The sequence below is a fragment of the Syzygium oleosum genome, unplaced genomic scaffold, assembly GCF_021117445.2.
Source record: "Syzygium oleosum isolate NSW1041296 unplaced genomic scaffold, Sole_v2.1 Sole_v2.13, whole genome shotgun sequence".
Lineage (NCBI taxonomy): Eukaryota > Viridiplantae > Streptophyta > Magnoliopsida > Myrtales > Myrtaceae > Syzygium > Syzygium oleosum.
In genome coordinates this window covers 10815650-10842803 of record NW_026607497.1, presented here as the reverse complement: position 1 = coordinate 10842803, position 27154 = coordinate 10815650, and the positions used below count along the sequence as shown (strand labels likewise).

At 38.6% G+C, this 27154-nt stretch overlaps 2 protein-coding genes across 2 annotated transcripts; both read right to left on the bottom strand.

The window, feature by feature from the left end:
- Positions 1-3538: 3538 nt before the first annotated feature.
- On the bottom strand, positions 3539-5790 carry LOC130139809 (putative polyol transporter 1). Its single transcript, XM_056317509.1, has 6 exons — positions 5270-5790; positions 4989-5095; positions 4398-4744; positions 3976-4296; positions 3778-3894; positions 3539-3661 (listed from the first exon to the last, which is right to left on the bottom strand). The coding sequence occupies exons 1-6, from the start codon at positions 5788-5790 to the stop codon at positions 3539-3541; spliced, it is 1536 nt and encodes a 511-aa protein (XP_056173484.1).
- Positions 5791-15100: 9310 nt separating this feature from the next.
- Positions 15101-24151, bottom strand: LOC115688004 (uncharacterized). The gene is made up of 6 exons (XM_056317508.1): positions 24011-24151; positions 23802-23891; positions 23331-23460; positions 16288-16657; positions 15549-16095; positions 15101-15472 (listed from the first exon to the last, which is right to left on the bottom strand). The coding sequence occupies exons 1-6, from the start codon at positions 24149-24151 to the stop codon at positions 15101-15103; spliced, it is 1650 nt and encodes a 549-aa protein (XP_056173483.1).
- Positions 24152-27154: the final 3003 nt, after the last annotated feature.

Here is a 27154-nt window from a genome sequence, read left to right as displayed (position 1 = left end):
TAAATACGCTAATACGGTGAGATCCAATTTCGGAATCACCATCCAAACATAAACGATCACAATTCGGTATTAAAAATCATTCAAAATATTAATATATTAATTTTCAAAATTAAAATAATTAATTATTTATTAAAATTAATTTTTAATAATAAAATAATAATATTTAATTCCGAAATTTATTTATTTAATAATGAAATAACTATTAAATTCCGAAAAATAATCAATCCAATCATTTAGCTAAATACACTAATTTACACGGTGAAATCCAACTTTGGAATCACCATCCAAACATAAACAATCACAATTCAGTATTAAAAATCATTCGAAATATTAATATATTAATTTTCGGAATTAAAATATTTATTTATTTATAATAATTTTAATAATTAAATAATAATATTTAATTCCGAAATTTATTTATTTAATAATAAAATAATACTAAAATTCCGAAAATAATCAATCCAATCATTTAGCTAAATACGTTTATTTATACGGTGAAATCCAACTTCGGAATCACCATCCAAACATAAACGATCATAATTCGGTATTAAAAATCATTCGAAATACTAATATATTAAATTTCAAAATTAAAATATTTTATTTATTTTAATTTTTTTAATAATAAAATAATAATATTTAATTCCGAAATTTATTATTTAATAATAAAATAATATCAAGTTCCGAAAATAATCAATCCAATCATTTAGCTAAATACGCTAATTTATACGGTGAAATCCAACTTCGGAATCACCATCCAAATATAAACGATCACAATTCGGTATTAAAAATCATTCGAAATATTAATATATTAAATTTCGAAATTAAAATATTTATTTTATTTTATTTTAATTATTTTTTAATAATAAAATAATAATATTTAAATCCGAAATTTATCTATTTAATAATAAAATAATACTAAATTCCGAAAATAATCAATCCAATCATTTAGCTAAATATGCTAATTTATACGGTGAAATCCAACTTCGGAATCACCATCCAAACATAAACGATCACAATTCGATATTAAAAATCATTCGAAATATTAATATTTTAATTTTTAAAATTAAAATATTTATTTATTTTAATTATTTTGTAATAATAAAATAATAATATTTAATTCCGAAAATATTTTTACTTAATAAAATAAATAATGATAATAAAATAATCGATAGTTTATCACCACATTCGCGATAACTTATCACCCACGTGCACCGATAGTTTATCACCTAAATTAATATTAACTTATCAAGCATACCGATAACCTATCGCTAAAATTTCCGATATCCTATCATTTAATCTCACTTAACTAAACATAAACTTAATCTAATCTACCCTAAACAAGTTTAATACAGTAAACTAGAGATAAGGGGTTAACTTACCAGTCTAAGGCGACGACCAGGTGCTCCGCGGTGGTTTCCGGCTCGGCACGGCGAGCAGCGGACGGGCGGCGAACGGGTGCGGCGAAGGGAGCGGCTGCTGGTGTGGTGGTTCGGGGCTGATTCACGGCGGAAATGGCGGCTGGTGGTGGTGGCCTCGGCGGCTGGAACAGTAGCGGCAAGGCGGACGGACAGGCGGGGCTGGCGCGGCGAAGGGAGCGGCTGCTGGTGTGGCGGTTCGGGGCTGATTCACGGCGGAAATGGCGGCTGGTGGCGGCGGCCTCGGCGGCTGGAACAGCAGCGGCAAGCGGCGAGGCGGACGGACCGACGGGGCTGGCGCGGCGAAGGGAGCGGCTGCTGGTGTGGCGGTTCGGGGCTGCTCGGGGCTGATTCACGGCGGAAATGGCGGCTGGTGGTGGCGGCCTCGGCGGCTGGAACAGCAGCGGCAAGCGGCGAGGCGGACGGACCGGCGGGGCTGGACCGGCGAAAGGCGCAACTCGCCTGAAACAGGCCGAGCAGAAGAAGACAGCGAGGAAGAAGAAGAGAGGAAGAAGAAAAAGGGGAGAGGAGAGAGAGAGTTGGTGGGGTCGGTGAGGGGAGTAGCAGGAGTGAAGTGACGATCGGCCTAACAGACCTCCTCTCTCGGTCTATGTCCTCGGCCACCGCTGCCTCCTCAGGCCGCCCCATCGTCATCCTCACCTTGACCACTGTCCTGTCGGTGCTTCGCAGCATGAACGGCTTCGCCAGCACCACCACCAAGTGTTGCGCTACGTCCCAGTGGTAGTAGAAAAAGCACTCCACTTGGGTGAAGAAGTGCCTCCTGTAGCTCCATGATCTCTCCGCCAGGAATGCAGCTTTCCAAGTGGCGTCGGTGGGTGCGGCGATCATGACGTTGTACACAGTCATGTTGGCAACCTTCAACGTCGGATAACTGGGCGCGAGCTACTATTCTTAACGGTGTCGTTATCTTAGGATTACCCATGTACAATATCTTGCCCAACGTTCTCACTTTCATCGAGCTAAGAACAGTGTAAGTGTCATAACTTTTGTACAGCACTTACTTACTTGAAATGTAGTTAACCCGACGACTTTCAACGTGGGATAATCGGGCCCAACAAGAAGGCAAAGGAAGACGGCGAAAACTAGTAACACTGTGAAACATATCAACACGACACTGTTCGAGATATTTATCACTTTTTATAAGATATTTTCTTATGTAAGAGATAATTATGAAATTTTATGTTGATTATTTGTATCTTTCATGATTGCACGCATGTTGCACGAATGTTGCACATGTGTTGCATGTATATCTCCCTTTGATTATACATTATCTTGATTGAGATATTATCTTAGAATAGTAATCTAATAAAACTTATAAATAGGCTAATGTATTCTTCGTTAATATAAACATCACAATATACACAAAATTTCACATTTCTCTCTTTCACATCTCTTCATTATTAATAATAGCTACGAATTACTATCTAAGAATTACTAAATGAGAAAAGTAAACATTAGGCATACGGAGGATATGAATTATGGATTATCAATCTCTTTAATGTTTTATGATCATGTACACCACTATTAAGCTTTTTTATGTACACATTGAAAAACAAGTTAGTCTCTCGTTGCGAAAAAGAAATTTTACTTGGCTCTTATTAACTGTAATCTTTCATGATTGCACGCATGTTGCACGAATGTTGTACATGTGTTGCACGTATATCTCCCCTTGATTATACATTATCTTGATTGAGATATTATCTTAGAATAGTAATCTAATAAAACTTATAAATAGGCTAATGTATTCTTCGTTAATATAAACATCACAATATACACAAAATTTCACATTTCTCTCTTTCACATCTCTTCATTATTAATAATAGCTACGAATTACTATCTATGAATTACTAAATGAGAAAAGTAAACATTAGGTATACGGAGGATATGAATTATGGACTATCAATCTCTTTAATGTTTTATGATCATGTACACCACTATTAAGCTTTTTTATGTACACATTGAAAAACAAGTTAGTCTCTCGTTGCGAAAAAGAAATTTTACTTGGCTCTTATTAGCTGTAATCTTTCATGATTGCACGCATGTTGCACGAATGTTGCACATGTGTTGCATGTATATCTCCCTTTGATTATACATTATCTTGATTAAACCTGCGCACGCATCCTCAATGGGATGATCTCCGTGCAATACACGTCCGTGATTGGTCCCAGCCCGATCGAGAAGAAGATGACGTAAAGAATCGCCGAGACTTCCACTGCCCACGAGACCTTCAAGGTGAGGAACAGTCCGACAAACATGAGCGACAAGAACACGCCGCCCATGCTCGCTCGAACGTGGCCGCCGCCCGACCCAATCGGCCGAGGTAGGCGGCAAGGAGAAAGACCAATATCTTGGCTATGTCAAGCACCATATTTGCAAGAAGCTTCCCGACAGACATGGTGATGCCAACAGTCTCCAAAACCTTTGGGCTAAAGAGCGCCAAGGTGTCCATGCCACATGCCTATTGGACGACCTGGATTCCAACAGCACATAGTAGCATATGGACCATAGACCAGGTCGGGTGGAGTATATCTCGCCATACTCCGGTGTCCTGGTCGGCGATCGTGTAGGCGTCGTCGTCGAACTCTTCAGGTATTCCGGCAGCCTTCTTGATGTCGGCAAACCGGAGCGTGGCCTCCTCCTCCGACCTGGAGGTCTTGGCGAGGATGCGCTTGGCGTCGCGCAAGCGACCTCGCATGACGAGCCACTGGGGAGATTCCGGCAAGGCAAAAATTCCAAAAACAAGCAGCACCGAGGGGACGGCTCCCGTGGCAAGCATCCAACGCCACCCGCGGCTGGGGCGGTGTTTGGAGAAGTAATAGCTGGTCAGATTGGCCACCTGGTTGCCAATGCCGATGAACATCTGAAATAAGTTCAAGACAAAAATTTGATGAGAAATAGAAAAAGTGATAAAGGAAGCTACAAAATTAAGAATAAAAGAAAGGAAAATGAATGAGTGAGCACCTGAGGGCAGGAGGCGTAGAAGCCGCGGGAGAAGAGAGGAGAAATCTCCGTCACGTACATGGGGGCAATCATGCTAGCGAAGCCGGCGCCCAAATTGGCAATGACTTGGCCGACCAAGAAAACTGCATAGTTCCGGGCAAAACCCATGACAAGGGGGCCAACGAAATACATAGCCCCCGCCACCACAATCGTATTGCGGCGGCCATACCGATCAGAAATCCATCTCGCCATCACCAATCCAAACATCGTGGCGACGCTCATGGCCCCCGCCACAATATTAAGATGGAGGTCGGATACTTTCAGGTCTATCTTCATGTACGCCACCGACCCGCTTATCGCTGCTTGTACTATCAAAATTTTAAAAAAATAAAATAATAAGAAAAATCTGATTCACCATACAATGTTTATAACTATATATATATATATATATATATATATATATATATATCAGAAATTCAAAGAATAAAAATAAAAAAATCCCGTGAAGTTGTTTTGTTTTTTAACTTGCTTTTTTAACTTCAAAACTATTTTTCAAATGATTTTCACATGCTTCACAATATCAAACAAGAGAGAGAGAGGGGGGAGACCAACCATAAGCTAACGAAAAGGAGGTTATGCAGGCGGCAAGGGTGTAGAGGCAGACATGCTTCTTGCAGACCGATCTTGCCGGAGGGTGGAAGTCCTCGATCGTTCCTTGTCTAGCAAAAAAAGGCATACCAGATTAATCTAGCTAGTAGTATTTAATAGTTGAAGAAAACCATATGGTCTAGCTATATATTTTCCGCTAAAATGCTAGGTAATAAATAATTAAGAGATAACAACCGTCAATACTCGTTTTATAAGAAATAATGAGCATGGATGTGAAAACGGACCTTATGTGCTGATCATCGTCGTTCTCATCCCTATTCGACTCTGTCTGAGACTGGTGGCTACCATCACTCGCTTCAATGTGCACTTCTTCTTCTATTTCGCTGACTCGAGCAGCAGGAGCCAACATATCTTCATCTTCGTCATCCTCTCCTCCTCCAAAGAGCCGTAATAAGAACGGCACAAAACTCTCATCTTCGCCAAATGGCTCTGACAGAGCCAACACATCTGCATCTTCATCTTCCTCTCCTCCTCCAAAGAGCCGTAATAAGAACGGCACAAAACTCTCATCTTCGCCAAATGGCTCTGATAGAGCCAACACATCTCCATCTTCGTCGTCCTCTCCTCCTCCAAAGAGCCGTAATAAGAACGGCACAAAACTCTCATCTTTGCCAAATGGCTCTGACAAAGCCAACACATCATCTTCGTCGTCCTCTCCTCCTCCAAAGAGCCGTAATAAGAATGGCACAAAACTCTCATCTTCGCCAAATGGCTTTGACAGACACACTGGCTGCTCAGATGCCATTGTGTCGTAGCACGATCCACATGCACACGTGAATAAATCCATCGCTGCTTGGAAAAAAATGATAAATAACATATACCAGTACAGTCGGTTTCAATTCCAATATACAATCCCAATAAGCATGATAAAGGTTGATTCCCACCGAAGATTGGTGGAAGGACGCCGACACCCAACATTAGGAAAAAGAGGTTTAAGAAAATGATAATTATTAGGAATGATCGATTCCCGGTCCGGTCCGACCGAGGAACTGGGAACCGGATTGAGAGGACCGATTCCCAGTTTCTGGGACCAGGAACCAGACCGGTTCCACGTTACATACAATGCATATTAAGAGGAATTCGCAATAGCTGCACTTCTTCTCACATGAAGACCTTCCAATTTTTGTTCTACTACAAACTTATCACAACCAATATGAACAACCTAAGAGGTATCCCAATAATGAGCCGAAACATGTACAGATTTTATCAACTTTTCAAAAAAAGTATAAGCGCACAATTTCATGCCATCCTTAACATCACTTTACCCATGCGGTCTAACTTTTTACATGCTACAATTTCAAAGTCATGGCGACATATAAAACTCATTCCTACACAGTCAACAAGACATGCTCTATTCTGTAGCAAATATCCTAAGCACGTTTCCCCTGAAAGATCTCACATAACACACAAACATGCATAACCGTGAGCGCGCATAACAATCACGACAACAGCAAGGAATCCTTGCTCATGATTGCACGCATGTTGCACGAATGTTGCACATGTGTTGCACGTATATCTCCTTTTGATTATACATTATCTTGATTGAGATATTATCTTAGAATAGTAATCTAATAAAACTTGTAAATAGGCTAATGTATTCTTCGTTAATATAAACATCACAATATACACAAAATTTCACATTTCTCTCTTTCACATCTCTTCATTATTAATAATAGCTATGAATTACTATCTAAGAATTACTAAATGAGAAAAGTAAACATTAGATATACGGAGGATATGAATTATGGACTATCAATCTCTTTAATGTTTTATGATCATGTACACCACTATTAAGCTTTTTTATGTACACATTGAAAAACAAGTTAGTCTCTCGTTGCGAAAAAGAAATTTTACTTGGCTCTTATAAGCTGTAATTGCACACCAATAGATGGTACTCGAACATAGTATTTTAGTAGTTATTTATCAAAGTATGACATTTTTCTTGAATTAGATATGCTTAAACCAATTTTCTTAATTTTTTTTATATGGAGTTCCCTTTATACTAATTGAATTGATGAAAAAATATTACAAGATTGGTTGGGAAAAATTATTTAATTAAAGATGCTAATATGAAGATATCATGACAATAAGGGCCAAGGAATTTATGTTATCTTAAATGAGTATAGAATCTAACTCTTATAACTTCATATATTTTTTAATAATTATACCAGAAAGCTATTAGATACTTAAACTCATATAAAAGGAAAGTAATGAAAGTATAATTTTTTAAAATGTGATCAAAGATTGATGTAAAAATCAATAAAAGAAAAAAATCACATGCAAATGTAATAGATGAATTAAATCAACCAAATATCATTTTCATATTTGTGATTATTTGTATTTCGATAGTTAATAATTCTGATTTTTTTTCCTTTAAACTCACTTTTAGCTAAAAATTGTTATTTAAGGGAATTGATTTCCCAATAAAACTAGACAAAAAAGTCATCCGGTTCATACAAGCTATGCCCTATTCGCTCCGCTTCCAGATGCGAGGAATGAGCTTTGATTCCTTCAACAAATTGATCCTTGCATGCGAGCACACTGAATATTCATACAAACACTCGAACGAAGTCCCGAGGACGAAAGGATCAATGACTCACGCCCTAGTTTTAAGCACTACGCCACAGTTTTAAGCACTAATCTCATCTGAAGATTGACTTTTTCTTGCTCTTAGAAGACCAGGGCATATTTGATCGTTTGCACACTCCTCTGCGTAGGGAGTATTTATCGCTTTCTAGGATTTCAATTATCGTTTATGCTTTCATTCTTAAGACTTGATTGCTTTAATTACTCTTTCAATAATGTAATTTATTTGATTCAATCAACAAAAGAGGATGTCGGATTGGCTGATTAAATTAGCAGTAGTTTGAAAGTTACTTTTCTAACAAAACATACTATATACATGGATATACATCATCGATAGTTGATACACCGAAACTTACGGTTCTAACATAGAAAGATACCAATCACAATGAATGGGCTCTTATCATCATTACTTGATTCACTGATGATTACTTTTCCATATGAAAATCATCTTCTTGTATAGATTAAATCAATCATTAATAATAAGTTGAAAGTAATTATGTATTGTAGAATGCTAATGACTGAGCCAACGTACGAAGAGCCTGACCATCACGGTTGGATGTTCTTTATCCTGATTACTGTTGCCAGATCAATGTGTGGTACAGATTTTCATTCTAACCCTCCCAGAATATTCATGTAATCAATATGCAGCAAACCTAATCCTGTGTATAACGATATTGTTCCGATTGCCGTACGTTGTTTTCTCTTTCTCGTTGCCTTTTTAATGAAACACGAAAAGAAGAAAACAATCAAACTAAAGCCACAAATTACAAGCGTGTCAAGCTCATGTCAAGCGAGCGCAGAGAGTACGGAGATAGAAAGGTATTCGACAAAACGACATTACTGGTGAAGCGTGACCCTCTCCTTGATTATGGACTTTCATGAAAACGAGGTCACCTTTGTGAACCCTAGTTATTACCTTCTCAAATTTGTTCATGGACATGGTGAATGATTCGATTTTTTTTTGCTTTGTTTCTTTTACCACATTGCCTGAGTTTAAATTCATCTGAGCCGTGTGTTCGGATTGTTTAGCACTTCAAGGTTTTTTCCTAAATTTTCTAAGATAATCCAAGTCAATTGAACAAAGTGATCTTCTTGTACACTTTCGGCAATGGATTGGGTGATGGTCTTCCATCCTAAGGAGAGATGCGTTCGTGCGTTTTGTCAAAGCTATGGTCTCTAGAAATTCAATAGTTTTAATAACTAAAGTCTTGTAGCAATCCATCGATGCCATATTAAAGCATCAAATCCAACTTCAAATTAAAAGTTAATCGATTCTAATATGCCTTAAGCAGTCTCAAGGACTTTGTAAGATTCGAATTGCGTAAACAAAAGAGTGGACCATTAATTGAAAACAAATAAGGAAATTGCGAGGAACTTTTGTTGAATTAGGAAAAGAGCTGGCTTTAATTTTTTGGGCGCATGCTTGCTTGATGACTGGATTTGAACAATAAACTTCTCAATGGAAAATCATGAAGTGCATAGAGAACGTAAAAAGCTTACAGGACTTGACTGGAAGATTTTATAATTAAAGACAAATAACTAAACCTAGGAAATTTAATTGGCTTCGTATTTCAAATTCAAAACTAAAGCAAAATCTAATCCTGAATAATCTTCGAAAATCTGATGGGCTTCTTGATTGATGTTGTACGATGCTTGTTCCAAGTGTATTGTTTGTGTTGAATGTCTTGAGAGATATAGGTGTCATCCTTGATTCTTCCCGCATCTTTAATGAGTCATTCCATTATGCATCATAATCTTCCTTCGTAAGAATCTCTAAGTGTCTTTTGACTTGTGCACTACTTCATGGATGACTTGTAACCGCTCCAAATCCTTTAGATGCAGTTCTTCCTTGGTTGATGGATCCTTCTTGACCAAGGGTGTGCAACGGGAACCACCCGGACCGGGACCGGACCGGACCGGACCGGTCGGTTCTGGGCGGGCCTAGGGGGTGTTGGTCCGGTCCCCGGTTCCCATTTTTGGAACCGGTGGACTGTCGGTCCGGTTCCCGGTTCCATGGTGAGAACCGGACCAACCGGACCAATATGACCGGACCGATCATTTATGCATATTTTTTAAAAATTAGCTAGTTATTTTTTTATCTTTTCAAGGAATTTATTTGTTATTACTGACTTGCCAATTTTGTGAGCCATCAACCTGCTACGAATGGGTTGACTTATTTATTTTTTTTTAAATTTCTAAACAGTTACTTTACTTTCCCAATTTTCTGCCTTCTACTTACTTTCCCAATTCTTCCTCTCGGTAACCCTAACCACAGTAACTTGAGCAAAGCCAAGCCTTCCCGCGTCCAAGCCTTCCCAGTTTCCCTTTTGCCGCCTCGCCTCACGCCTTGCTCTGAGCAAGTCGCTCGACGTCGGACGCCTTTCCCTCTTGTAGCCTCGCCTCTCGCCTCGCTCGACGTCCTCTCGCGGCCTCGCCTCACGCCTCGCCTCACGCCTCGCGGCCTCACCTCACACCTTGCTCTGAGCGAGTCGCTCGACGTCGATCGCCTTTTCCTCTTGCAGCCTCGCCTCTCGCCTTGCTCGACGTCCTCTCGCGGCCTCGCCTTAGGTCTCCCTTTCCGCCTCGCGGCCTCGCCTTCCGCCTCGCGGCCTCACCTCACGCCTCGCAGCCTCGCTTCAAAGTTTCGCCAAATTCACTATGACGATGCAGTCACACGTGAGCTTCCATTTTTGTTATTTCTATGTCCCTCCAAAGTATAAATGATCGTCTTCAAATTGTTGTGCTTTTTGGCAGATTACTTGATGGAGAACAAGTTGGAGGTGAAGAGACTACGGTGGAAGATGATGGATTTTTGAAGGCCTTCAAGGGTTTTTAGTTGACGTTAAACCTAGAAGATTACGTCGGTGAGCTCTCTCTCTCTCTCTCTCTCTCTCTCTCTAGTGTTGTACCTTTCTTTCTAGCTGACTTGATCTGTCGTGGAATTAATTTGTGCGGTGGGGGGCTCCTGATGATTTATGCATAGTTTGGTCATCTCTTTTAATGCGTTCAAGAGTCTGAACCACCTGTGATTTTCAGGGAAATTTTTTCTGGATGAGTTTGTTCAAGTAGGCTAACAAAATATCAAGCTTCTTAGATTGTCTGTCAATCACAAAACGAGGAACAAATCTTGTATATTTCACGAGATTCATCATTACCTCACTTGACCCTCAATCTCAAACAAACAGCCCTTTCCTGATTTCCTATAATCAGTAAGTTTTTCTCACTCAATTTGCTGAATTTGGTGGCTGAATTTGATGGCTGTTCTGGTGTGATGGCTCATTTCTATGTTTTGCTTGATTTAGGCGATCTATTTACATGTCAATGGAAGTGGATCAATCCAATGATGCTATGAATCCAATAATGGACTCACTAGAACATGAAAGTGAAGAAAACCTCGAAGAAGCATCCGACACAAACAAGGTATCTAATGCTCGTCCTGCTAGTTCTGGAAAACGAAAATCAGCAGCCTGGCTTCATTTTCGTAATGGCAAAACTGAGAATGGGAAAACCGAGAAGATTTGCAATTATTGTGGGGTTATATATTGGTACTGTGTTGATAACGGTACTTCTACTATGTTGAAGCACTTGAAAAAATGCAATAAGTATCCTCGCAACATAGATAAGAAGCAAAGATTTTTTACCCCACGTAGAGTGGATGGGACTAAAATGACAATGGGGTAGACTAGTACTGGTAGTACAAATGCCTTATCGACATGGAAATTTGATCAGGATCGTTGTAGGCAAATGCTTGTTCGGATGATCATAATGGATGAGCAACCTTTTTCGATGGTTGAGCACGTCGGATTTCGTGATTTTATTAATCAATTACAACCTCTCTTCAATCACATCTCGCGATTTACTGTGGCTAGAGATTCCATGAAGTTGTATCTTTGTGAAAAAAGAAGTTTGAAGACTTACTTTCACAATCTTAAGTCTAGGGTTGCACTTACTACTGATACCTGGAGTTCCATTCAGAACTTGAATTATTTATGTCTCACCGCACATTTTATTGATGATGATTGGAAATTACATAAAAGAATTATCAATTTTGTGGTGATGCCTAGTCACAAGGGCAAAGATATTGGGAAAATGGTTGAGAAATGCATCTATGAGTGGGGATTAGAGAAAAAAAGTGTCCACAATCACCGTGGATAATGCTAGTTCGAATGATGTTGCCATTGGTTTTTTAAAAGAAAAATTATCAAGAGATAGGCTATTGATTTTAGAAGGTGATGTTTTACACATGAGGTGCACGGCTCATGTATTAAACTTGATTGTGAGGGATGGATTGACCGAGGTACGTGATTCTATTGCACGTATTCGGAGCGTGGTTAGGTATGTGAGAAGTTCTCCCATGAGAGCTAAAACATTCCAAGGTTGCATTGAGAGTGCAAGGATCACTTATAAGGGTTCAGTTTGTCTTGATGTCACAACTAGGTGGAACTCTACTTATCTCATGTTGGACACTGCCTTAAAGTTCCGAAAAGCTTTTGAAAGGATGGAAGAAGATGATCCTTCTTTCTTGACTGAGCTTGACTATGAAACTCCTAAACATGAAGATTGGGAAAGTGTTAGAATTCTTGCCGTATTTTTGAAGAAGTTTTACGATGCCACCAGTAAGATGTCTGGGACTTTGTACATTACTTCGAATGATTATTTTAATGAGATAGCTACTTTATATAAAACTCTAAAACAAGCGGAGAAGGCAACGGATCCTAGTTTGAAAGCTATGGGTGCAAAGATAAAGGAAAAGTTTGACAAATACTATGGGAGTTTCGAAAAAGTAAATATGATGGTGTTGATTGCGGTAATATTGGATCCAAGAAGAAAGATGAATTATGTGCGATATTGTTATAGACTAATCTATGATGATAGTACGAAAGTTGATGAAATGTACAATAAGGTGAGGATTGCCTTGGAACGATTGTTTCATTTTTTTGAGAAAGCTTATCTTGGTTCTTGTGAAAGAAATTTGGGTGGTCAATTTTTCATTGATACTAGTAGTAGCTGGGATCATGATAGCCATGAGGAGGGTGAGAAGGATGACCTTGATTCGGTTGAGGATTTCACTTCAGAAAAGGCGTTTGATATCTTTCTTCACGAGGAGAAAAAAGTGTCCGCGGGCAAGTTATCTGAACTCGATAAGTATCTTGAAGCCGAACGTGAAGAAAGTCGTGATCTTGACCTTTTGATGTGGTGGAAAACTGCTGGCCAAAAGTTTAAAATCCTTTCTATGATGGCTCGGGATATTTTATCAATTCCTGTAACAACCGTTGCTTCGGAGTCGACTTTCAGTACATCTGGTCGTGTACTTGATGGCTTTCGAAGTTCTTTGACTCCTAGAGTGGTGGAAGCTTTGATTTGCACTCAAGATTGGTTAAGGATGGTTACCATGCCGATTAATGTTGAAGAGTGCATCCAGAATGCGGAAAGGTTTGAATGGGGTAAGTCATTGATGTATCTTTTTATCTTGTAATTCTTTTATATATCTAATAAGTGAATACTTTATTTAATATTTTGATTTTTTAGATATGGATGATGTTAACTCAGAGCTTACCAATAAATAGAGTTTGCTGGTTCAAAATAGAAGAAATATATGTGGTGAGATTTTCCATTAATTATTTGAGTTCAATTTCTAGTAATTCTAGTTTAAACTAATGTTGAGTGCTCATATATACTTATTGCAGGGCTATCAGCAAGTTTAGCCATGCTTTTTGGTCTCTCAGCTTTGATCATATTTTCGGGCTCTCGACTTGTGGTTTTGGAACAAACCTCCAGCTCCTTTACTAATTTCTTTTGACGCTAAGGAAGTCGGAAACAAGCTGTTGCTTCCACAAAGAGGTTGGAGGAAGGTAGGGCAATCTACTAGAACATGAGCTTAAGTTATTGAAATGGTTGTTTTTGCACCTTCAACGTATGGTTCTTGCTTGGTGTGCAATGCACTACCATTAGATGGTGCAGGGGAGGCTTGATAAATTAATGGCATTTCTGATGCAGGGAAGCCATTATCTATCTTGGACGGGATTTTCATGGCAATTAAGGATGACATAGGTTGCCACCCACAGGTAAAGTTTGTTTCGGAAATTATAATTTGCCGCGGCACTTCATCTATGGCCAGATTGAGTGTTGAACTTCAACACTTAAATAAATGTAATTTTTGACTTCCAATGGATAGTATTGAACAATGGCAGAAGTGTGTATTGAACTTTTGTTGATATGGGGTTCTACTCTTTTTTTTTTTGCCTCTCTAATAACACGTGTTTAAATTAGGGGATGTATATTTTTGGAAGCCCACATGGGACATATATTTTTTTTTTTACAAGTATTTGATTCATTTGAACCGAACCGGACCGGACCGGACCGGTCGGTCCGGTCCGGTCCCCGATTCCAAGACTAGTCGGTCCGGTCCACGGTCCCAAAAATTGGGAACCGGTCCTCTCGGTCCGGTTCCCGGTTCTTGGATGGGACCGGACCGGACCGGGAACCAATCACCCCTATTCTTGACTTATACTTCAACTTCCTTTTATGTTTTGAGTTAATCAATTGTCATCACGTGTCATGAACTCCACTTAAACTCTGTCCGTCGGAAACTCACGATCGATGAGCACTTCAAACATTTCATGATTTGGTTTCTTGGGTCATGTGTTGTTATGACTTTTAGGTTCAATGAGCTTGTTTAGGCATTTTATTGAGTAGGCCTTATGTTTTAATTGTATTTTTATGACGCGGTGTCAATGCACTAACAAGTTGCCAGCTTGCTCTTTGAATTAATATTTGCTTTGATGGCGTGTTATGGAATGCGAGCTTCTAACCAATTCATCTGGACAAGCATAATCGAAAGTTCGTTTGCGTCCGTGCTGCGCCATACCAAGGGTTGGCATTCTAATATCTAGGTCGATTGCTTCTAGCAAAATCCAACAAACAGGGAAAGAATTCCTTCAAGTGCAGATCTCCTATTCCACTATTGATCGATACTTAAACCAACCTGATGATGGCCATTCAAGCCCTGCCCAGTCATTCTTTATCTCACGGTCCTCTCTTTGAACGACAGGAAAGATACAGGGGGAGGAAACTCATAAACCACAGAAAAATCGGCTAGAAAGGCCTGCCATTAGGGAGGCAGGAGTTATCAAAGTTAAACTAGCGCTATTGATTCGATACAATAGTCATTAAGCAACCGAAGTTCCCACTGACTTGTTAGGCAGTTCCAACAGTCAGAATCACACGCGAGCGCACAGAGTTGAGGGACGTCGCATCTGTCAATTGGGGTGAAAATACCATCCAAGTGATCTGGCTTTTAGCCACGCCATTCCAAGTCCTTCCACCAACTCCTCTCCCCCTTGATTTTCTTCAAATGCTCACTGGAAACTTCATTGGTCGAAAGAGACTTGAGACTCGGGCCATAAAAACTCAACCTTTCTAACCTTGGTGCAATCCGTAGCCACAGGGCATACTGGAAAGTTTAGGTACTAATGGAGGGACAACTTCTTCAAAATAGGGAGGAAATAAGACGTCTCACGGACTTTGCCAGTAGAAGTTTGGCAGGTAAGTAGGCTTTTGATGGCTGGGCAGTCCTCAATTATGACCTCCTCCAAATTGTTGAGATTACCAAGCATCTCAAGTGAGAAAATAACAGTCAACTCGGGGCATTTACACAATGTCAATAACTTGAGAGAAGACAAACATCCCTTCTGCACTGAGCCCTTCCAAATGTTCCTAAAGTTTCTCATGTAGTACACATATTTGATTGATTCAAGACAGATGCTTTTGCAGTGAGATTCAGTCAAAGCCTCTTGATGCATGGTATCAGATGCATCTTTGAGCACTTCAAGCTCATTACACTGCCCCAGAACATAGCATTTGAGTTGCCCCATGCTATCTATCCCTAGTTCGGACAGCTTCTTGAGATTAGCATGCCTTTCTAAGAAAGCCATCTAATTGTTGCAGGATGTCCTTAATATCTATGAAGACACCGTCACCAGTTATGTACCTCAAGTATCGGTTGCTCCGTTCCAGCCCGAATTCAATATCCGATGGTAGTCGATTCATGATGCGGTTAGCATGATTGCCAATGAGAAGTATTTGAGCTAAATATGGATGCTCCATTGATTTCCTAAGCTGATTAAACTGCCTCAAAAGTTCCAATGTAGGAAAGGAGAACTTGATAGTGCTTAGCCTTTTCAAGTTGCAAACTTCAGATACAACACCTTCAGCACATGTATACCACCATTCAACATCGGCATCCACATCGAGATTAAGTTCTTCCAAGTGCAATAGAGAAGATATTACCCCATGAGGAATCACTGTTTTATACTCATTTGAAGGTTCAGTTCCAGAAATTGAGATTATCAAACAAGTCAGATTAATCAAACTTTCAATTTCCTTGGGAAGATTCGTAATCTTCGTCCCCTCAAGATCAAATACCTCCAGCTGCTTGAGCCTTCCAATTGCTGGCGATATCAATCTCAAAAGGACACAATCATTCAAGAAAAGTCATTTGAGGCTGACAAGGTGAGATATTGACTCTGGCAAGTACCGAATGCAGGTTCTAGACAAATTCAAACCGTCAAGAGCAGCCATTTAATTGAAAAATGAAGAAGGAAGCTTTCTCAGCTTAGAATTTCTTTGCAGAAATAATGATGAAAGTGAAGGGCACCTTGGTTCCTCCAAGAGCTCAGAAATGCTTGTTTGCATCAAACATGCCTCTTTTGCACTCTCCCATTCCTCAACCTCTGGTGGCTCTGTGAAATCCAAGCCACCCCGCATCAGAAACACACGACTTTCCTCGAGTTGAAAAATTAAGTTCACTAATATATGCTGATCCAGATCTTGAAACTTCACAAATTGCTCATTCTCATCAACTTCGAGCAGGTTAGCATTGACAAGATCTTTTAGAATTTTTTGGTCGTCATCATGGGTGTCTACCATACCATCCCTGACCCATAGGCCTCTGGCAGTCTCAGCTGCTATCTCTTGGGAATTGTTACAAAGAGCAAGATTTTTCAAGCATCTTCTAGTTTTAGCATCTGTTAGTTGGTCAATGCCAAATTTGATACATTAACCATAAGAGCTTCTATACCTGCTTCATGACTTGCAGGTCGAAACGTCCAAGCGCATGTTTCCAGATTAAATGTCATTAACATTTTGCAGTGCCTTTGCCATTAGAATAACATCATGCGAATAGTAACTGCACATCCTAACTATTTCCCTAGCTAAGACTTGAACATTAGTTGAATGAACAACTTCACCTACATTCTGACGAAATAATTCCCAGAACAAGAGATCGTCCAAACATATTTTCTTATCCACTTCGATTTCATCACACAATTGTCCTGATCCATTCACAAAGACTACCTTGCTACCAATTGGTGGTGTTGTATCAGAAATTCTCATCGTCTCCAACTTCATGGGTTGATTAATGCCAACAATAAGAGTAAAAACTTGAAGCCTTCCATGCATTCACCACTGAATGTGGCATTTCAACCGCGTCGGCTTTAGTTAAATTAGAAGATAGCTACCTTTCTGATCTTCAGCGGCAGGTGGACGGGCTTTCACATGAACAATGGATGATCAGACTGAACTAGTGACGGGCTGAACAGAGATCAATTTTTCCTGAAGCAGTAGCAATTACAAAACGTCAGTACATTTCATCCGCAAACATTATTGATAGTGTTGAAATAATATCTTGAGTTCGTGCCCAACGTCAGATTGAAGTGCCTGGAGGCCTTGCCTGTTGGCCCGGAGGTGGACTCCTTGCCTGGAGCCCGCCTGGCTGGGTACCTCGGATGTGTGTGTGTGTGTGTGTGTTTTCTTTACCTAGGATGTGTGTTCAGTGCTGGGTTTTTTCTCGGGCATAGCCCAGTAGGATTTATTCCGTAAATTTGTTATGTATTTGATTTGTATTTTCATCCACAGAGAAGATTAAGCCACTAGAAATATCTTCAATAGAATTTTCCGTCATTTCTCTATGTTATTCATAATGAACAGGGAAGTCCTAGAGGGCTAGTTTGTGAGTTTAAGGGTGTAACACTGGGGGCTTGGCAAACACTTGAGAAGATTCGACGCGCAACTGGAGAGCATGGCCTAACATTTTGTCACTAAACAAAAACTTGATTCGTGGCTGATCTTATGTGGCCATTCTTATCCCAAAGTAGATAAGATAAAAAAAAAGGTAATATCGCAATTCTCATCCCAAAGCAAAAAAGAAGAAAAATAAAAGGTTATATGGCTGTGGCAAGCTGGCGAGCTCCGATATGCACCGTTCTCCATCCTTAAATAGGTGAATGATGTTGATATCCGAGCAATGTACGCCACGATGACGAAGATATCAGCTACGCTCATATTGATTTGTTCTTTATTCGTAACTAGCTACGTATGAGGTCTTATGTGTAGTATGTATGTTGAGATCAATAACAATTTGCTGGATGGAGTAGTTACTCTAACAGTTCATTGCAAATCCAAGAACAACGATATTGGAATATATGATATAATGCGCAGCCGGGGATTCTCATTCACACCCAATTTCTTTTGTGGGGGGATTGTTCTTTTGCGGCTTTGCATGGCCGGCTCGATTTGAGTGGTTTGATATATATAAGGAAAAAGGGACCGGCATGATTGCAACTCGTGTACTTGGAGGATCTCACCCAATGGTCCTTGTAGGCTTAGTGACTCCGGAGTGTATAATGTTTGTTATCCATGGAATCCGAAATCTCTTATGTGAATGTGCGATAGAGAAATATGACATTGTGAACTCATACTTCATGATTTAGATGGAATAAGAATCATCTTTGTTATCTTTTAAATTAATATTCACACATCTCTTCTAATAGCCTCATCATTCATTTTCGATTGGCATCACCTTCTTCAAATCGTCCCTTCGCTTTTTGTCATTCTATTTGCACTTATTACTTATACCGTTTCTTATCTCTATCAAAATGTTTCGATGTAAATCATTTTTAATTAAAAAAAATGCTAATAAGTGTCAAGTCATGTAGGTTTTGAATTTGTAATGCCGTGTCATATCACGAATCAACACCCTTGATATCTGCTATCAAAAGAGATATACGCATAATCTTGAGAGATATGCACTATCAAAAGAAATATATAAATAATCTTGAGAGATATGCACTATCAAAATAGATATATGAATAATCTCGAGAGATATGCAAAATCAAGAAAATATCATAATATTACTAACAAGGATCATGTGCTTATCATAAGGGAAAAAAGAGAGGCTAAACTGACTAGGACTCCTTTACTTTGCTACCAATTTAGGGAAAATTGTAGCATCCGGTGATGCTACACTGGCATCATGAGTATGCACATTTACGAACTTAATTTCCCTCTCCCAAGGAAAAATAAAAATAGAAAACCCAAAAAACACAAAAACAAAAACAATGGCTACGGAGTTTGTCGCATAGGATAGTGTTGGGCATTTGAAGGAAACCGCTATAATAATTGACAGCAAATGATCTTTCTAGGAAAACTTCAATGTGGTCAAACTTGTAATTTTTCATTAGTTTCATCTTCCGCATATAGCCCTCAAAAGGAGAAAAAACGAAAAAACAAAAGCAAATATAAAGTTTGAGAAAAAGAGCATGATTAAATGTGATAATGAAGGTTGGGCATAATGATAATGAAGTTGATTTTCGTTGACTTTATGCTAAGATTGGACTTTCAACTTGGGGGAAATTATGGCTCCAATAAGTTAGGCTCAAGTTGGACTACGGTTCGATTCTTATGAAATTTAACAAATGGGAAATGGAGATGCGGTGAAAGTTTCTTTTATCAGACTTATGTCTTTGATGTGAAGAGTCATTTCAAAGGGAAATGATGTCGTGTAAGTAAATAATTAGGGGTCATGTGGTTCGCGCAAATTCAACAATTTCAAAAAAAAAAAAATCTCCTAATTTTGATTATTTATTCCACTTGGAAAAATGACTTAATAGAAAAATTTTTTATAAATGTTTTATTAATTAATACTTTTTTTAATTACTCATTTTCCTAAATGATATAAAAAAATAAAAGTTAGAAAAATCTTTTTCAAATGTCTTACGTGAAATAAATGCTACCTTATATTAAGATGCTTTATCAGATTCTACACAATATGGTTTTGTGTATATCGAGTGTCATGATGTTGGGTATATCGTTATCAAGCCAATCACTGTTTATCAATCTACAATTTTTTTCCCTAAACAAGGGTTCATGGGGAAAAAAAGTGTCGACACATCATGCTAGTATAAGTTCTCGATATGTCTAGCATTGCCAAATATTTTGCCATTAAACAAAAACTTGATTTGCGGCTGACCTTACGTGAAATTATTTAAAAGTAGATAAGAAGAAAAATAAAAGATAATTGATCGTCCCAAATTAAGAATAAATCGTTCGAAAGAAGAAATGTAAAAGGTAATAAATCGTCCCAAATTAAGAATAAATAGTTCGAAAGAAGAAATGTAAAAGGTAATAAATTCGTCCCAAATTACGAAAGAAGAAAAATGAAAGGTGATTGGTTGCTGCAAGTTGGCGAGCTCCAATATTTACCATTCTCCAACCTTAAATGGCTTCAAGATGTTGTTATTGGAGCACTGTAAGCCACGATGATGAAGACATCAACTTCGCTCAGGTTTATTTATTTATTACTTGTAACTAGCTGTGTCAGAAGTGTTATGGGCAGGACGCGTGTTGAGATCAACAACTATTTGCCACTTGGAACTACTCTAACAGTTCATTGCAAATCCAAGGAAGACGATTTTGGAATCAAGGACATAACGGACTCCTGGGGATTCTCATTCGAGCCCAATCCCTTCGGGAGGACATTGTATTTTTGCAGCTTTTCATGGCCGGGTCGATTTGAGTGGTTTGATATATATAAGGGAAATAGGGACTGGACTTATTGCCAATTGTGTATTTGGAGGATCTTTCCCAATGGTCCTTGTAGGTTTAATCCTGACTCTGCAGAGTTCGATGATTGTTATCCATGGAATCCGAAACCTCTTATGTGAATGTTTGATTGAGAAATATGATGTTGTGAACTCATACTTCTTGATTTGGATGGAATAAGAATCATCTTTGTTATCTTTTAAATTAATATTCACGCACGTACGTTTCTCTTCCAATATCCTCATTATTCACTCTCGATTGGCATCTCTTCTTTAAATTGTTGTCCTTTCGCTTTTTGTCATTCTATTTGCACTTATTACTTATACCGTTTCTTATATCTATCAAAATGTTTCGATGTAAATTTTTTTTAATAAAAAAAGGTTAATGAGTGTCAAGATGTTAGAACAATAAGGTGAGATTGTCATAATCCCAATATGAAGGAGATCATGTTGGGTTGTGCAATAGCTGTGTTGTTATCAAATTAATAATTGTAACTCATTGTATTGCTCTCTGTTAAAGGATAATGAATCATTCCCAAAGAAAATAAGATGAATTGGGGATTTACCACTGTGGATGTAAGTTTCCAAGGATTATACCCTTGATCCTATGAACTATGTTAACGATTGAGTGTTCCTCTTTTCTTCTTTTATCTCTCTTCTATACATGATCATCATTAAAACGCAAGCCATGTTGGTTTTGAATTTGTAACGCTTTGTCACGTCACGAATCTAACATACAATCAATTCTTTGGGAGAAGCAGGCAATTCCTATTGGTGCAACTTAACCTAATATGCTTACTATCCGATTTGAGTGTTGCTATTAGCGAGTTTGAAGTTATGGATACATGATATTGCCACTTTTTATTGATATATGATATGTAATTGAAATGTTACCGTATCGTCGGAATTGCTCCCTCAATGAAATATCTTTCAATGAAAGTCATTTTTCGGCTTTTAGTTAATGAAACCAAGTTTTGCGATAACTCTGAGAAGAAAATATCATATGCACAAGTGAAAGGAATCAACACCTTCAAATTCGAATTGAATTATACAGACGCGAACTGTGCTGTAATTTAATCAATGACAAGGTCCAGGAGGTACACAAATGATAAAGTAAGTAGACTCTGCCGGAATTTAATTAATGACACAACCTGAAAATATACAGATACTACGCTTGAATTTAATCGACGATGCAAATTAGAAAATTACAACAAGGGAAATTGAAAGTACAATGCAGGAAAGCTAAAGATAATTGAAAGATAACATTACCTCCATGTTCCTATACCTCCACAAGCCTTGCATCCATGTTCAAAAACGTTTGCCTTTGTCGTATGTGAACTGCTCCGCGATCTTTTTCCTTGTAATGATGGTTGTCCCATTATATTGTTTTCTAGTGATAACTGTTCCCTCTAAAATTCATGTCCTTGACCCAATGTCTCCAATAATTATTCATCGTCGATGCTTAAATCAGTGGCTACTGACTATCCGTAATCGTGTTTCGATAACTGGATACGTGGCATTGATAAATACCAATGTCGATTAATACATGTTAATCTCTATGTCTATCGATAAGCTGGCATGTGTGCAGAAACGCTCATGGTTTCGCTTGTGTTGTGGCATGGTCTTTTGCTAGAGCGAAAGTCAAAAGCAAGGAGCAAGGGGGGAGACAGATGAGTGCAAAAAATGACATTAATCTCTCGTGAGGATATTCAGACTGAGCAGGATGTGAGATTCTTCCTTTTGTTCTTTCAATAAATTGGATGTCGCCGTCAACCTCAAGTAGCAATTTCAGTGGATCGAACTGACAAACTCTATGCTTGGGCCAAAAATAACGAAGTGAGAAGTGGTTTTCTGCAGCCAAGCCCAAAACTTGAATTAAGCTTTAGTACTCTGTAGGCTGATCCTAGTATTTATGCTTACATTTGGTCCTCAATGCTTGTCTCAATAGAAGATATAGACTAAAGGAAAGAGAGTTGAAATCAAGTACTCTCTAGGATCCTGATATAGCCAGTGCTATCATGGGAACAGTCAATCTAAATTGCGGCTGTGCAAATGAGAAACTTTACCCAGGCAGGAGAAGTTTCACTCTGCTCCATCCAGGTCCTCGTAAAAAACGAACAAGGACTGAAGAATGACCGCGCTATTGTTAGTTGGATCCTCGAGAGAATCGATTCCAGGGTTCTTCCAAACAAGGCGTTGCATACAAACATCATCGTAAGCTTCGACGTTCAAGCCCGATGGGAGAAACAGTTCTGTCTCATCCACGAATCTCTGTTCGTCTCGTTAGGAAAGGCCTTGCGGCATCACATAAGAGCATTTTGAACTCCCTTTGTCTCTCTTAGGTGCCTTGAGCTTCCTTTGGCCATCCCTGTAAGGAAAGGTTAGAGTCCTGGTAAAAGGTCCAAGGGATAACTAGTAGAATTTTACCGAATGAAGCAATGGCCACTGCGAGGTTCACGGAAGATTACTTTCTCAACGACAACTCAATTGTACCAAGCATATGGTGCACCGCTACACCGACATATTCTTCCTGGACATAACAAAAGATGAAGGCTCTAGTTCCACGTACGGATTGTACAGAGAGAGCATGATATCGATCACCAAACTTGGACTTCACTGCTATCATTCAACCAGTGCCATCGAAGTAACTACCACATGTGCATGAGGTTTGGTGGTTCTTGGCGTCTAGTCTACCATTCTACATGACTTACGACTAGATCACGTCAGTTGTAAATCAAAGCAGGTTAAAGTTAAAGGCAGTGAGCACAGATCAACTACAGCAAGATTGAAGCACAGGGTATACAATGGAGGCAACCATTACCTAGACAATACTTATCTAGGCACACTCCTTCCTTCATAGCCTTTTGTTGCTGGAAACCACGATCCCTGACATGCTGCATAAAAGCCAGCATTACAAGCAGGCCAGTACTCCTTCTCAGCCAATATCTTTCCTGCACACTCGAGCATTCGCGTTCAACCAAGTAACCACGGAGAGTAGCACAGAAGTTGTTATCAATTACCTCATTCTTCTTTACCGTGCAAATCCAAATAAATGGACTGTGCATTAGTGTTGAGCATATTATCTGTACATAAGACGTAAATAAGCTGCAGTGCTGACTGCATTCAGCCGGAATCGTCCTCGTTCAATTCATTCATCCCAGGATGCTAAAAAGAGTTTGATGGCCACCCCTGTGCAAAGGAAGAACAAATATATTTACATTTTACTAAACAATATGCCTAGATAAGTATTTGTCTCAATCTCAAATAATCCCACATCACTGGCTTGCATTGCCTTAAGGACGCAAATCCAATGATATAGCTGCAAATTGGACAAAACCGCGCCGACACAGTTCACGTCTCGCAATTCAGCCAAACGACAAACCTGCCAAGCAGATGACAATCATATAGAGGGAAAAGTCCCAACTTGCACGAACGAATAAATTACACAAACAACGAAAATGAGAAGAACACGAGCATGTGCACGTGGAATCACAGACTGACCTGATTTGACTCATCGTCCTCCGCTGCATCAATTCGAGACAGCGATTGTTCCACCGCGGCATTGTTCCCTTCTCGGGGTTTCTGGTGTTTGATTAAGGTCAATGCAGCCGCCATCACCAGCAGCATCGTCGGCGTCGGCATCGATGTCGCCTTCGTTGGCAATCTCAAAGCTGTCGGAGTCCCACATTATCTGAAGTTTTGGTCAGCAACGTCCTCAGGTTTAGGTTTCAGGTTCCAGTTCAATCCCCATTAACGTGCTTTTGGCCCTTCTGGTAAGAACATATGAGTTTTATATTAAAGCAGTCCTCAACGAAAAATTCTTTTATTTTTTTTATAAACTACAAAAAATAAAAAATAAACAATAAAATCTTTTGTAATGTTGGTAACTAATTACATTTAGATCTACAAAAGACTAGAGTCCTATAATTTGTAGCCACGCAGGCATCATATGGTATTATGCGCACAATCACATCTGCGGCGTGTGTGCTTGGGAGACGCGTCTTCACTTCATATGCTTGAAAACAACATGGAAACCTTAACTTCGCCCTCAATAGTCGAGCTCCGATGATATGCTTAAATCAGATGCATCGACCTCGAGACTACACGGATCACAATGTCAAGAGACTCCATAGGCAAGTAGCAACATCAATGAGAATCATAATCGTTAACATCACACAATAGGTTGGAACTTACACTTTGGCATATCATATGCCCAATTGGGAAAAGGAGAAGACTGATGAGATGCCATTCAAAGATCAGTTTACAGGCGTTTGCTCCTGCAGCAACAAACGAATGATGGAGCTGATGACTTCATTGCTAGCAGACGTATCTTGAAAAACATGGAACAGCATCAGCACGATGTGTAGTACCATGTGCTGTAACAAAGAAGTAGAGATCAGAAGAATACTCTACAATCCGCATCTATGCACATCTAACGAAATTGTATAGTAGATTCTGAGCACAAAATATGGATATCCTTGCTACTAATTCTTGCAATTCATGTGAAGAAAATGTATGATGCTTGTATGTCCGTATCTCCAGTGAAACGTCTTCAGCTTTAAAGAAAGCAATAAAGGTCATTTCTTCCAACTTTTGGTGCAATAGACCAAAAACGAGTGTTGTCCACATTTTGCTGCGGACATCATTGCACAGGTTTCTTGTGCAATGATTTGACTGTGTAACGGCCAATCTAAATACATCTTATGAACAGTTAAGTGGTCAATGCTATACAAGGCAAATGGGGTCGACTTTGTCACGGTCAGCATTAGGATAAGCTTCCAAATTCAGACAAAACTCATTTTGAATCAAAGGCCTGTTCTATAGAGGCTATCTCCTATGACGATCTAAAGAGTTGCAAAAGTAGATGCATCAGTATGGTCTTGGCTTGCAACTTCACACTGAACTCTTGCCTTTAAGAATAATGATGAGCTTATCAGATTGTTGAGGAAAAGTACTAAGCAATGAGGAAAAGGGAATAAGCCATAATTCCATCTTTGGCATTATTGCCCCGAGAAAAGAGAGGTTTGTGGCAAACGACGGAATTACTATTATCAATTGTACTTTAAGTAGCGTAGTATCAGATTGCTTACTTTTTCAGATGATACCTCATTATTTATTTTGGAACTCACTAAATCTTGTTTGAGCATGCTTTGAAACATGAGAAGTTTGGATAGACTTAGAAGCATAAGTGAACATGCCACAAAGATAAATTCATTCAAAGTTAGCGCAGGTAATGACTTAGAAGGTGTTGACTTGAATTGAAATTACGTCTCCAGTTCAAAGTAATCTCGAATTGGAGGCCACACCGACCACTCTTTCGGAGTCTTATTCGATCTACATGAATGTATTGATTTATGTGCATTTAGGCCTATTTGACAATATTGAGGAATCAATGCTAAGAACTTAAGAACTCATCTTTGAGTGTTAATAATCTTTAAGTGTTAAAATAGAAAGAAAGAGTTGTTTGACAATCACTAGATATCTATAATTTTTTTTCCAAACATAGATTCATGACCATGATTGGAAGGTCCTAACCATATAGTTGACAAGATTATAATTATCACCAATTATATCTTCTACTAAATGAATTAGGTGACCCCCTTTTTTTACGTATTAGATAAGTTAAATTGTAGCTTAATTGAATCTTTTGAGTCTAAACTAATTAGAGTTATCTAACAAGCTGAATAGCATTAATTGCTGAATCTTTAATTTTCAGCACAAGAGCTATCAGCTGGTTGACAAGTCAAAAGTTTGAATATCACGTGTTCTTGAAAATAATAATAAAAAATGCCACTAATTTGGTATGTGGTTTCTTAAAGAAGGTTTTGTATTGATTAATAAGGGATTAGGTATTGTTTTACATTTTTGCTTCGTAGCTGTTCGATGGCCCGTCTGCCTTGCTACACGCATCCATAAGTCTAATCTAATGGACAAGGTCTCTTATGTACTTTACTTGTATGTATTCCTTTGTTATCTTAGCTATTAATTAACGTTTGAGCATTTAAAAAAAATAATTTTATAATAGCTATTACACCAAGTTATATTATACTGGACACAAATCATAATATTCAGGTATACACAAATTAAACGGTACAAATAGACTTAATTGTCAAAATTCATCCATGAAATATATGCTAACTCAATGTAAATTTGGATACATTACACTTGCAAATATAAATAATTGATCCAAGGCTTAAAAAATTCCGATAATGCAGATGCACTAAACCACTTAACTTCGTTTGGGCACACTTGACGCCGAAGTAGGGGGCAACATAAACACTTATTTGGTGCTTCATCAATCTCAACCGTCATAAATTGAATTTGAAAAGGCCACATAAGATAAATTAGATAAATGGGAAAATGACACAAACAGTCCATGAACTTTGATTTAATGTGCAATTTGATCATTAAATTTTTAATTTGTTCAATGTAGTCCCTGAATTTTAACCCAATGTTTAATGTGGTTCTTGGACTTTTAATTTGTTCAATGTGGTCCCTAAAATTTTGATACATTTTCAATATAGTCCCTAAATTTTATAAAAATGTTCAATGTAGTCCTTCCATTAATTCAAGTTCAGGGACGATATTGTACATTTTCATATAGTTCAAGGACTAAATTGAACATGTACCAAAAATTTAGGGACC

Excerpts from the sequence above, each read along its gene's own strand:
- LOC130139809 (XM_056317509.1), bottom strand. The coding sequence starts at position 5,790 with ATGGCATCTGAGCAGCCAGTGTGTCTGTCAAAGCCATTTGGCGAAGAT. Across the intron at positions 4,745-4,988 it reads CTCCTTTTCGTTAGCTTATG|TACAAGCAGCGATAAGCGGG; the intron begins GTTGGTCTCCCC and ends AAATTTTGATAG. Across the intron at positions 3,662-3,777 it reads TTGACATAGCCAAGATATTG|GTCTCGTGGGCAGTGGAAGT; the intron begins GTCTTTCTCCTT and ends CTCACCTTGAAG.
- LOC115688004 (XM_056317508.1), bottom strand. The coding sequence starts at position 24,151 with ATGCCGACGCCGACGATGCTGCTGGTGATGGCGGCTGCATTGACCTTA. Across the intron at positions 23,892-24,010 it reads AGGACGATGAGTCAAATCAG|GTTTGTCGTTTGGCTGAATT; the intron begins GTCAGTCTGTGA and ends TCTGCTTGGCAG. Across the intron at positions 16,658-23,330 it reads CCTAGATAAGTATTGTCTAG|ATGCTAAAACTAGAAGATGC; the intron begins GTAATGGTTGCC and ends ACCAACTAACAG.